The sequence below is a fragment of the Rhipicephalus sanguineus genome, chromosome 8 (assembly GCF_013339695.2).
Source record: "Rhipicephalus sanguineus isolate Rsan-2018 chromosome 8, BIME_Rsan_1.4, whole genome shotgun sequence".
NCBI classification, from domain to species: Eukaryota; Metazoa; Arthropoda; class Arachnida; order Ixodida; family Ixodidae; genus Rhipicephalus; species Rhipicephalus sanguineus.
In genome coordinates, this window is record NC_051183.1 from 160479461 (window position 1) to 160492562 (window position 13102).

A 13102-nucleotide genomic window follows, 5' to 3' on the forward strand; every position below is an offset into this window, starting at 1 on the left:
GCATACTGCATTGAATAAATGCAAGGAGGAATTAATGCTGCCTTTCCTTCCTGTCTCATTGATATTGCACCTACGCAGCAGCATCCCCGTAGCATTACGACCCTTGCGAGACCAGCTATGTGACAAGTGTTTTTGAAGATGAGGAATCGGGAACACACTCACGGGTACTGCTTGGCCATTTGCTGTGCCCTCCTGAACGCTGCGGGGTCTCGGTCCAGGGCAAATACTCGGACGCCCTTAGCAGCTGCCAGGATGTGCTTGGTGTGACCACCTGCTCCAAAGGTCAGGTCCACAAATGTCTGCACGAGGAGACAAGTTGACAATACTGAATCTCTGCCTGGCTCTATTAAAAGTTGCCTTCGCCGTATCACAGTTATTTTTCTCTACTACTCAACACAAACAAAAGTGATTTCAATGCGCTCTCTTGGGAAACTACCATGCTCAGTCCGCATAATTATCGCACTTCTTTGGGCTTTCTTAGTGAAGATGGAAGGAAACACACCGTGCTATACATAGTTGCGTGAACAAGATTGAGGGCCTCGGACAGGCTGGCTAATGCTTTGCTAGGTGGATCTAGCTTTGTCACGGATGCCTTGCCATCCTTGGAGTGTTTGTTTTAAAGGGCAACTAAACAAGCTCCGATATTCTTTTAACATTGCAAGTAAACACGCACATCGAGCTCAGTGTTGTCACGATCAACAGTGCCAAATTCGGCAGCACTATGCGCTGCGGGCGCAACACAAAGTAAAAAAAAAAAAACATCCCACATTCCTATTTGGGCCATTCGGTATCCCCAGCGTTGATCGTGACGTTGCCAGGAGAATCTGGTCATGTCAGAAGGAACCAGTTTGCCTGCTCGCAGGTACACGTGCTCCCTGTATGTCCACCTCGCCATGCGAGGAGGGACACTCGCCCAGGAGGAGAGACGAGCCAACAAACGGAGGAGACAAAAGAAACGAGCCACAGCTGCGTTTCGATCTTCATGTAACTCCGCCATTACAACACCACTTCGAAAAATTCTCGGGGCCCCGTTTTCGTTGTTGACTCGTGCAAAACTGCAACGCCTCAACTAAATTTCTACCTCTGGGTCGTTTAGGGGCCCTTCAAAGTGGGTTAGCTGTTGAGAACACGCAGTGTCCCTATCGGTACTTGCCTCTGGAAAAAGAGAAACTAGAAAGGAGATTGACATGGCCATTTTGCACCTGTGAGAATGATAAAAGGACTAAAAGGTGGCTGGTGTTTAGAGTTTAAGAAACGCAGATGTAGAAAAAACAAGACAAATGGGGGAAAATATGAAAAGTAGAACAGAAGAGGGGAAACAGTTGCACAGGTGGCTTAGGGTTTGAGAGAGCAGTATCGCTCATTCTGAAGCCCAGGGGGTTTGCCCATCGGTCTGCCTGGAAGCAGGCAATGAGAGGAAGGCCACTGTATATGCAAGCACAGGTGGAGGCATTGGAAATGGAGGCGTACACTTAAATCTGTGAAAGGTGGCATGAGGACTGCAAGAAATAGGAGATGCACTACGTGCCCTTTGCATTGCATTTCCTCTCCCCATGCCCGTCAGCAAGTACGTCTTCACATAACCATGATGTCTAATAACCGATGGGCAGTACGTTGACTTGTGGTGGCCTCAAAACACTGGATGATGATGTTGACATTGTCACTATCCTTGCAGATTAGCAGACTGAACGCATCATCTGCTCGTGGAGAGTACAGAGATCTGTGTGCTGGCCGAGGAAGGGCCCTCCACTTCCAGCGGCCGCCCGCACCCCTTTGTTCCTTCCTCTTGCAGCGAACCATCTGACAGAGGTCACCGACCCAAGCCCATCAGGAAGTGCGTGCAGCTTGGACCGAGGACAATGAGGACGCAGGGCAGGATGGAATGCACCGCCAAGAAAGAAACTGGACGGAGACCAGCGGCAAGGAAGCTTCACCAGCAGCGACTCCACGGAAGAGCCAGGTATAGACTTGAGCTTCCATCTGTGTGTCACGGCTACGTCCCTTGTCGTCCGAGCAGCCTGGCAAGCTTGTAGGGTCACAGTGCGCATGTTTAAGAACCTTTGGCAACCTAGGCAGACACGAGTAGTCCCAACATCCTAGCTTGCCATCAATGGATACCCTAGGCCTGAGCTGATGCCTGGCAGATGCCTGGCCGGGCCCATCTTTAAGCCATGATCCAGGCAGGTGCCTGGAGCTATCGCACTCAACAAGCATCTCACTCCCGAATGGGAATAAACATATTTACGGAAAAAGCCTGTTCTGCATTGTCGTGTTGTTTCCTCGCTCGCTTCGGCGCAGCCAAGTGTGGTTGCTGGAGCAAGTGGACGTGGGAGCCCGTAGGTGTTATTTAGGCCTCACTAGACAAAGAGTGCTTAGGTAGCAGAAATTCCACAAGTGGTGTACCAACATGGAAGCTCATTTGTAAACAAGCACCATGACCCTGTAATATGATGATGGCCTCAACTTCCAACTGGCTAGCCCTGACAACAATGGTGCACGCCAGCTCACACTCACGTAGGGGTTGGGTAAGCATCCCCTTTACTGCCCCCACGAGAAGATTTCGGTGCTTGGGGCTGCAGCTCATCCAGCAACGTCAAGCCAGAACGTTTTGGCTGGTGATGAGACGGACCCACAGTTACTAATCCGGAAAGTTTTGGTCGGCGACGTGACGGGCCATTTCGAGGCAGAAATGGACCCGCATTCTCCTTACACTACGCTAGCATGCCAGAAAGCTTTAGCCAGCACCACAAGCTACATCTAACCTGCTCCACCATCCATCCATATGGGCTTGCACCATCTAAGCATCCTGCCGACAGGCTGGAAGGCCTAGTGATCTGAGCGACGTTCTTCAGGTGGAAACGTGCAGGAGAGCCCCATGGCGGGAGCAGGGATGGGAAAACACGGTTGGGCAATCCTTCAGGGTACCAATGAGAGTGCTGGGGCTTGGAATTACTCCAGTCATATGGCACAGCTCACCCGGCGAGGAAGCCACGTGACATGGTGCCTGGGGGTGATGGCATGACTGCCAGCGTGGGTGCCTGCGCGGACGTTCTTGCTAGCACACTGCAGTGCGTCCGTCAGGTCTGTGAATGAGAATGCCGATTCCACGTCACAGTGAGTGCAGTGATCAAGGGAGTGTTTTTTGATGGCCCTGCATCAGTGTCAGCAAGCAACGAGCATGAGCGAGAATGTAACGCTTCGGAGATTGCTCCCTGCAGCACTTGTTGATCGGGCCGCCCGGTGGTGCCATCTGGAGGGCCAGAAGGCAGATGCACACAGAGTTGTAGCTGTGCACTCAAGCACCATACAAATCACTGGTTCAGTAAACGTACAAGCTATGCAGGAGCTCTACGAGTACGCTAAACCTACGGCACCGAGCGCAGAGCACATGGAATGCCTCATCGGGCAAAGCCACCCCACCTTTGCCATATACCTGTGGAGCTCTTAGTGCACCAGCCTGAGCCAGCTATATGCACAAGTGTGCCAGGTGCAAGTGTAGCTCACTGTATCCTCTGCATACCGACCTCTGCCTCCTCCATCCAAATGTTAGGAGCCGAGCTGCAACCCGGTGCGGATACGCAGACGCAAGGAGAGGGGAACCCTCCACCCCTGGTCAGTTTGTGAGAAAAACTGCAGCGTTCAAAGGTTCAGACTGCGTGAATAATCCCAATGCACATCAGTTGCGAACCGTCAAAGTGAGCAGACCAGAGGTCTGGCCTGATTTGTTTTTCTCGCCCTAGACCAGTGCATCCACCACAAGAGACGACTCGAAACCTGAGACGAGTAGCCTAGTATGCACGACAATGCACGAAGTTCTGTGCAGTGCTACAGTTTTCACCAGAAGGAACATATTGCACACGAGTGCCCTGTGAAAAAGGAAAAAGGGGGGAGCCGCCGGTAGTTCTGCCGGCAGCCGACCCAGCGCCTCACGAGGTGGGCGCTACTATCGATAGAGAGTGCTTAACAGCGCAAACGACAGGAGGGGATAGATGAGAGGAGACAGAGCGCTGAACTGCCAACAGTTTATTTCTTGCCAAAGCCTTCGCTTTTATACAGTCACCAGTTCCACCAGTCATGCGCGAAACACAATGATATTGCACAAGTACATCACAACGTCAAGCCAAGGAACAACTTTTCTTTATCGGTGAGTGTGACAGAAGGGGTGCTAACACAATCATCTTTTAATGAAAAAATCTTTTCTGCCTCGATGATTTCGCGTGTGGTGCGATCCCTGCATTTTGCGACAATGGTGCAATCTGAAAATTTTGGCATGCACCCACACGTGTTGCAATGAGCAGGCAGCCACCCTTGCTTACATCGATCCACATTGTACAGATGTTCCTTCAGCTTCTCATTTAAACAACGACCCGTTTGGCCGACGTAGTATCTTCCACACGACAATGGTAGCTGATACACTACATTGCAAATGCAATCTCTAAATTTATTTGCGTGTTTGGTAGTGCACCCGAGGGTGGGTCTGGACGCTGGAACGAACAGTTTGCACAAGCAGCCCAGTTTTTGAAGGGCCGTAAAGACCACGTTCACTCGCTGCGCCACTTTCTTAAAATTGTGCGCTATCTTGTGCATATACGGAACTACGGCGAAAGCTTGTCTGGCTGTGACAGGTTGGACTACGTTAGCATTCTCCTTGGACTGAAGCTGCCTACTGGAAAACTACAAAAACAGCTCGTTCACGCAAAGAAACCTTTGAAGCGCACGGACTTCCCGGGAGTTATCTACAAGATACCGTGCGGGGAATGTGACGTGTCGTACATCGGCGAGAGCGGGAATTTCAAACGGAGTTTGAAACAGCACCAAAATGATGTCGCCAAGAGCCACACAACTGCGAATGCCTTGGCGGAACACCACAATGAAACTGGCCACAGTATTGACTGGGACACAGCAGCTATCATCACAACGGAAAGACATTTATCTGCCCGTCTGCTTTTAGAATCATTTTACATTCAGTCGACTAACCGCACGATAAACAGGACAAAGGGCAATCTACCAGAGATATACACCCGCACGCTGCGCCACCTGACCCATAAATAGCCGCATGCCCTCGCTGACATCTTCATTGTGATCAAGGGACCCGTACGGGCCCCGAAACGTCAATGCCTTTCTTGTTTTTATTTTAACCTTGGCGAGTGTATGTTTTTTGTCACAAGGAATAGCTTAACGTCAAGGAACCTGATTTCACTATTCTCAGAAAGTTCATGGGTAAGCTCAAAATGTTTAGGACCACTTTGCATCAGATCTAAAACAGCAAGAGCGTCAGTCTTGTACGATGCAACATCGCTGTCCATAAAAATTGGGATTGGGCGTGTACCAACACGCCCAATTCTACTGTCTCTTAAGTTTCATATTTAATACAACGGGCCCTTTCCTGATCTCTTCGCTCCAGCCTCATGTTGTCGTGAACATAATCGCAGTTACCACTTGCCATGTGAGCGTGCTTTCTTTCTGCATCAGGAAGAAAGTACTTTCAGAAGAAGTTTGCCGCCTGTTCGGTGGGTTTACGCCGTCACAAGGACACGAGTCGAGTGTCTGCAAAATCATGAGGGCGGATATTGGAACTTTAGCGCACACACACGAGGACACACAAGAAAGAACACACGGACCAGCGCAGTATGCACGACAATGCACGAAGAAACAGCAAGAGACTGACGCTCTTGCTGTTTTAGATCTGATGCAAAGTGGTCCTAAACATTTTGAGCTTACCCATGAACTTTCTGAGAATAGTGAAATCAGGTTCCTTGACGTTAAGCTATTCCTTGCGACAAAAAACATACACTCGCCAAGGTTAAAATAAAAACAAGAAAGGCATTGACGTTTCGGGGCCCGTACGGGTCCCTTGATCACAATGAAGATGTCAGCGAGGGCATGCGGCTACAGATTAAGGGAATCTTTCCTAGAGCAGAAGTTAAGGCTGGAAAAGGCTGGATACCCAAACTCGGTTCTCCTAACGGCAAGCGAAAGGTTATTGAAGAAAATGAAGTCTGGGAAGAAGGATGAAAGGAGCCAAGAATCAAAAAAGATATCAGTAATCCCTTACGTGCATGGTCTCTCTCATAAAATTAAGAAGGTGGCAGCTGAATATGGCGTCAAGGTAGTATTCTCGGCAAAAAACAAAGTTGGAGGAGTGTGTTCGGCTGTGAATAATTTGTACGAAGAAAGGCCTAATGATATCGGTACTAAATGTCCCAAACGTGAAGATCACCGGGTAGTAGAATGCAAAAGAAATGTAGTGTATAAAATTCCGTTCAATTGTGGCCACTGTTATGTAGGTCAAACGGGCCGATGCTTGAATGTGAGATTAAAAGAGCATTTGAACAATTTGAAGGGAAGGCCAGAAACACATCTGGCTATGCATTGCGCGCGGTGTTCTTCTAGGTCGTGTAACCCGTTGTTTGATAGAACTGAAGTTATGTATGTAAACCCCAATCAGAAGACAAGAGAAATAGTGGAGGCGTGGCACATTTCTAGACTTAAGGACATGTGCGTTAGTCACCCTTCAGTATTGCTGCATGATAAAGAAATAGAATTGTTGAACAAGATGTAAGATTACGTCATCCTTTGTAAAGGTTTTATTTTTGTGAAAAAATGTACGATGCCAATTTGCTCATGCGCAGTGTTCATGAGGGCGGAAATTGAGTATATATGATGGTTTCCTGGTGAATAAAAATCAGTTGATAGTCTGCGCTGGTCCGTGTGTTCTTTCTTGTGTGTCCTCGTGTGTGTGCGCTAAAGTTCCAATATGCAGCAAAACCAACTAGCCCGCTTTTCCGTATTATGAGGGCGGAGTTGCAGAGACAAGTACGACTGTACAATGAGTACTTATGTGCAGGTCACCAGCACACCTGCTAACGTTGCGAAGAACCTGCGAGAACTTCGGCAGCATATTTCCACGTCTACCGAGTTCCTCTGGAAGACTCAGCTCCTTCAGCTTCGCAACCTAGTGCCTATACGAGACAGCAACCACCGAAATGCCCGATCTACAATTAGGAAGACTTGGACTTGCCCCAGCATGTCACTAACGTGCTCTCCCTGGGACCAAAGTTCGCGGTTGAGCCTAAGCGTTCCCCGCACGACCTCACGGCTACCGTGAGACAAGTCTCTCGGTGTGCTCCACCGCAAGACCAAGACCGCTGCATAGCGGACGGCGTGGATGTCCTGAGTCGGTGTAAGCCAAGTGTTTCGAATATTCCCGTGAAACGACTAGTAGACTTTATAAAAGAGCAATCTTTGTGTGTGTTACCTGCAGATAAAGAGGGCAGCTTTGCCGTAATGTCCGTTAAAAAGTACCTGGAAAAAGCATCCCACACGGTTTCGGCCCTTTTTGACTGTTATGAAGTTTCAGTGAAAAAGATTAAAAGTAAAGCTAAGAGCCTGCTTTGCAGGTTAAATCTTGAAAGCGTACATGAGAACATGTCAAATGCCAAGGAAGATTTCCGTGAAGCCTTCTTTAGCGTGAAAACGCACAAAGTCGACATGCCTTTCAGGCTAATAGTATCTGAAAATGGTACCTGGCAAAAATGTGTTGCGCTCTACCTGCAGAAAACTTTGAAATTCTTAGAAGTGAATGATCCGTTTCTGGTAAAGAATTCATGTGAAGTACAGGATTTTGTTTCGTCGCGTTGGAATAACAGTCTCTTCGCTTTTTCTGTGGACGTCAAGGACCTGTATTACTCTATTCCACATGATTCATTGTTGCAATGCATTGAAGAATGTATAGATGAGTTTGGTGCCTCTAATTTCCAGACTCAGTCTGGTGTCAGCGTTAGCGGGTTTTTAGAGCTTCTTAGGTTTTACCTTCAGTCGACATACATCCTATGGGATGGAAAACCTCACCTTCAAAAAGCCGGTATCTGTATTGGGTCCTGCATCACTCCCATCGTCAGTGACCTGTTTTTAGCCAAACTTGACAGATCAATTTCGGAAGGTTTCACTAACACTAATGTGACGCACGTTTTCAGATACGTGGATGACTAATTTTTATGAAGTAATATTGAAAGACGAGCTAGTTGGTATGAGTGCATCGTAACTTATTTTTAGCGCACACTGACACACGGACACAGAAAAGAAGGGTACAACACCAGCGCTGGTGGTGTACCCTTCTTTTCTGTGTCCGTGTGTCAGTGTGCGCTAAAAATAAGTTACGAATTTTTATGGACAGCGATGTTGCATCGTACAAGACTGACGCTCTTGCTGTTTTAGATCTGATGTGAAGCGCTTTTAAACATTTTGAGCTTCTGAGAATCGTGAAATCAGGTTTCTTGATGTTAAGCTATTCCTAAATAATGGCAGCTCTTGGTGGATGTATCACCCGCGTGGAAATAAGCCCGTCTTGCCATTTCGCTCTGTGCATTCAAAACTAGTCAAGCGGGGTGTCGCAAAATCTTGTTTCATGAATACTTTGAAAAAATCCCGTGTACACAAGATAACTGAAAGCTTTGTTGGGCAATTTTCAAGGCTGACGTTGGCTGGTTACACGACCATGTGCAAGTTTCCGTGTCCGAAGGTCTGCTGCGTGAGCTTCAGTCCAAAGAGAACGCTATCGTAGTCCAACCTGTCACAGCCAGACAAGTTTTCGCCGTAGTTCCGTATATGCACAAGATAGCGCACAATCTTAAGAAAGTGGCGCAGCGAGTGAACATGGTCTTTACGGCCCTTCAAAAACTGAGCTGCTTGTGCAAACTGTTCGTTCCAGCGTCCAGACCCACCCTCGGGTGCACTACCAAACACGCAAATAAATTTAGAGATTGCATTTGCAATGTAGTGTATCAGCTACCGTTGTTGTGTGGAAGATACTACGTCGGCCAAACGGGTCGTTGTTTAAATGAGAGGCTGAAGGAACATCTGTACAATGTGGATCGATGTAAGCAAGGGTGGCTGCCTGCTCATTGCAGCACGTGTGGGTGCATGCCAAAATTTTCAGATTGCACCATTGTCGCAAAATGCAGGGATCACACCACACACGAAATCATCGAGGCAGAAAAGATTTTTTCATTAAAAGATGATTGCGTTAGCACCCCTTCTGTCACACTCACCGATAAAGAAAAGTTGTTCCTTGGCTTTGTCGAGCGCATTGGGCGAGTAAGTGACATCAGGTTTATTGGCAGCCCTTATTACAGGAAGCAGTACATGCCGCGCTGCCATCTGGCGGTACTGCTGTACGCTACATCCCCCCCCACAGTAAACTTTAACAAAACACATGCACCTGCACTAGAACTCATGGTCCGAAACAAAACAATGTTCACAGGTCGAGTCTTTTCGGCCTGCGGATCCTCCTGCCATACCGCGACCGTGAGACGCGTGGCGTGGAAGCAGAACCCTGAGGTTCCCCTGCAGTGGAGGTGCTTTCCCGAGGCGACGCGGTTTGCTGGTTTTGTGCTGCTTGGTCAGCTCCCGGTGTTGTAGTCGTCTCGGGCTGATCCGCCACAGGGGTTCCAGGAGGGTTGGCAGTGGGGGTTCCCGTCGTTGGTACCAGGTGCATCCGGTTACGCTGAAGTACACCCGTCGGAGTCTCCACCACGTAGGAGCGCGGGCGTTGAGCTGGCCCTAAGACGGTTGCTGGGGAGTTGACATCTCGCACGCAGACCTGTTCTCCCGCCTGAAGAGGCCGCAAGGTGTAAGCTGCATGCCTTCGGTTGAAGTCTGACGCTTGGCGCATTCGGTTGTCTTGGTCACGTTGAGTGATTGTGACCGAAGGAGGCCAGGCTGGCTCCAGCAGGTTCGACGTCTTCAGCAGCCGGGTTTGTAGGCGCCTACCCATGAGCAGCTGAGCAGGACTCACTCCATTTACCCCAGGTGTGTCCCGGTATGCCAAAAGCGCCAGGTAAGGATCATCCGCCTTCCGCAGCAGGTCTTTGACTGTCCTCACCATCCGTTCCACCTCCCCATTCGACTGTGGAAAATGGGGGCTGCTGGTGACGTGGCAGAAGCCGTAGGACTTTGCGAAGGCGGAGAACTCTTTCGCAGCAAACTGAGGACCGTTGTTGCTGCGCACGAGTCTCGGAATGCCATGGCGTGCGAAAACGCTCTTGACGGCATTGATGACCGCAAGTGCTGTGGTTGAACGTAGACTGATGACTTCCGGGAAACGTGACCGGTAATCCACCAGAAGAACAAAGTCTTGGCCGTTGAGATGAAAAAGATCGATGCCGACCTCTTCCCAGGGTCAACTTGGAGTGGTTGAGGGAAGCATGGGCTCCGAGCGCTGCACCCTGTTTCGGCACACGTGTGGTAGTTAGACACCAGTTTTTCTATCTGGTTGTTGATGCCCGGCCACCAGACCGACTCCCGAGCTAAAGCTTTGCATCGGTTGATGCCTTGATGCCTGTCATGGAGAAGCTTGAGCATGTGGTGCTGAAGGGCAGATGGCACGAGGATGCGGGACCCTTTCAGAAGCAGTCCCTCGCAGACGCTGAGGTCTCCTTGGTACTGCCAGTACTTCTTCACATGGAGAGGCAAGTGGGACTGCCGAGGCCAGCCGTTGGCGCAGTGCTGAAGCAGCAGGCTGCACTCACCGTCGTTGGCTTGGGCCTGGCGCAGGTGCTCAAGCTGCGACGAGATGATGTCTGGGAAGGAGCGGACGACCTCTTGGGCAAAGAGCTCTACTTGATTCACCCGGTTGGATGAAGGGGAGTCCAGCGGTGCGCGCGAAAGTGTATCGGCTGTTGCCAGCAGCTTCCCTGGTACGTAGAGTACTTGGTACTGGAACCGCATGAGCTTCAAGCGAAACCGCTGGATCCGCGGTGGCAGTAGGTCAACATCCATTGTACCCAAGAGCGCCACTAGCGGTTGATGGTCCGTCTCGAGGAAGAATTGGAGTCCACGGACGTATTCCTCGAACCTTTGTACCGCCCAGTTGGCTGCCAAAGCTTCTTTTTCTGTTTGGCTGTACCGGCGTTCCGTGCATGTGAGGGAGCGCGATGCGAAGGCGACGGCTCGACGCTCACCGGACGGCTGTTCTTGGAGAAGTACTTCCCCGAGACCATAGGAGCTCGCGTCAGCTGAGATCATGGTCTTGTACGTGGTGTTGTAGCGAGCCACGCAGAGGTTTGAGCACAGTAGCTTCTTCAGTTCGGAGAAGGCAGACTGCTGCGCCGGGCCCCAAATCCAGGCAGAGTTCTTGAGCAGCAGTGCTCGGATCGGCGCAGTCACCTCCGAAACGTGTGGTAAGAAGCGTCCGATGTGGTTCACGAGGCCTAGCAGGCGACGAACCCTTGCGACATCTTCGGGTGGATGCATGGCTCGGATCGCTGCAACCTTGTCTGGGTCTGGAGAAATTCCTTGCGCGCTGACCACGACGCCAAGGAACTTGACACTCAAAGTCGCAAACGAGCATTTCTTGCGGTTGAGAGTGACTCCTGCCTTTGCTAGCCGGTCCATGACTTGTCGGAGACGGCGGTCATGTTCAGAGCGTGTCTTCCCAAAGACGAGGATGTCGTCAATCATGTTCACCACACCCGCTTGGCCTTCGAGGATCCGGGACATCTGCCGCTGGAAGTATTCCGGTGCAGACGTAATCCCTAACGGCAGCCGGAGAAAACAATAGCGTCCAGTAGTAAGTGACATCAGGTTTATTGGCAGCCCTTATTACAGGAAGGATGGATGAATGGATGCTATGAGCGTCCCCTTTATAACGGGGCGGTGACAAGTGTGCCACCAGGCTCGAAAAAAAAAAACCTTTACTCTTTCTTTTTTTTTAGCGTTGGCCTAGTGTCTTTACTTCAATTAAAACTATTTTACTCCAGAAGAAAAAAAAAACTTAAGTTTTCAGCTCCGTTCTGTGCCCTTTACGGCAGAATGTCCTTATTTTTTTTCCCATTATTTATTTTTGTCCTTTCTCTCTAGTTTTCTGCCACCAATACTCAAACCGTCTCTTACTTATTTCAATCGCGGGTGTGTTCAGCTTTCCGTTGTCTCTAAAACCCAAGGCGTCATGTAGGCTCGTGCCCAAACGTACACCTGGGTGGATGTCTCCACATTCAATCAGAACATGCTCCGCCGTTTCCTGATCTTCCCCGCAGCACGTGCATTGTTCTTCTTCTTTACTGAATCTCGCTTTATAACTACCCGTTCTAAGGCAACCCGATCTCGCTTCAAACAGTAAAGCGCTTCCCATTGAATTGTCGTAAAATGCCTCCCTCCTTATTTCATTTTTGCCCTTTCGGTAGTTACTCAAAGCCGGTTTTTTCTCCATAGCTGCCATCCAGTAAATCCTCTCCGCCTCTCTGACTTTTCGCTTAACGCTCTTTGTTGACATACTGCTTACACTACCAGCCGTATATTTACTAGTCAGCCTCCTAGTTCTTTTTCTCCACTGTGTGTCCACGCTCTTCCTATACAAGTAACGGAACACCTTCTCTGCCCACCTACTCTCCTTCATATTCCTTAGCCTTTCTTCGAACCTTATTTTGCTCTGAGCCTCCCTCGCCTCAAAACCTGCCCATCCCATATCGCCCTTTACAGCCTCATTTGTCGTCTTCCCGTGAGCACCCAACGCGAGGCGGCCCACCGTCCTTTGATTTATATCCATTCCCGATTGCACCTCTGCCCTCATGCACAACACTGAGTTCCCAAAAGTAAACCCCGGAACCATTACACCTTTCCACAGACCTCGAAGCACCTCGTACCTATTGTAACCCCATAAAGGTCTGTGCTTCATTATTGCAGCATTCCTCTATCCTTTTGCTGCTGAGGCTTTTTCCTGTACTTCCATGTACCCAGGGGCGTAGCCAAGGGGGGGGTTGGGGGGGTTCAAACCCCCCCCGAAATTTTTCAATTTTGCTTGTGTATATATACACGCACACATGCAAACGCACGCACGAACATACATAAAGCATGGTTGAACCCCCCCCCCCCCCCCCGAAAAAAATTTCTGGCTACGCCCCTGCATGTACCTGTCACCCTCATTTATCCATACTCCGAGGTACTTGTATTCGCTCACCCTCAGTATTTCTTGTCCCTGTATTGACACCGCCTGATCACAAGGGTCATTGAATACCATCAAACCACATTTTGTTACACTAAATCCTAGTCCTAGAGCTTCCCCTTCCCTTCCGCATATATCCGCCAGCTGCTGTATATCCTCTCG

General features: G+C 49.6%; 1 protein-coding gene across 1 annotated transcript in view; it reads right to left on the reverse strand.

The window, feature by feature from the left end:
* Positions 1-13102, reverse strand: part of LOC119403640 (12S rRNA N4-methylcytidine methyltransferase-like) — a 119494-nt gene that overhangs the window by 88138 nt on the left and 18254 nt on the right. Inside the window, 1 exon segment of the mRNA XM_049418640.1 lies at positions 163-299. Coding sequence (XP_049274597.1) covers positions 163-299 — 137 coding nt within the window.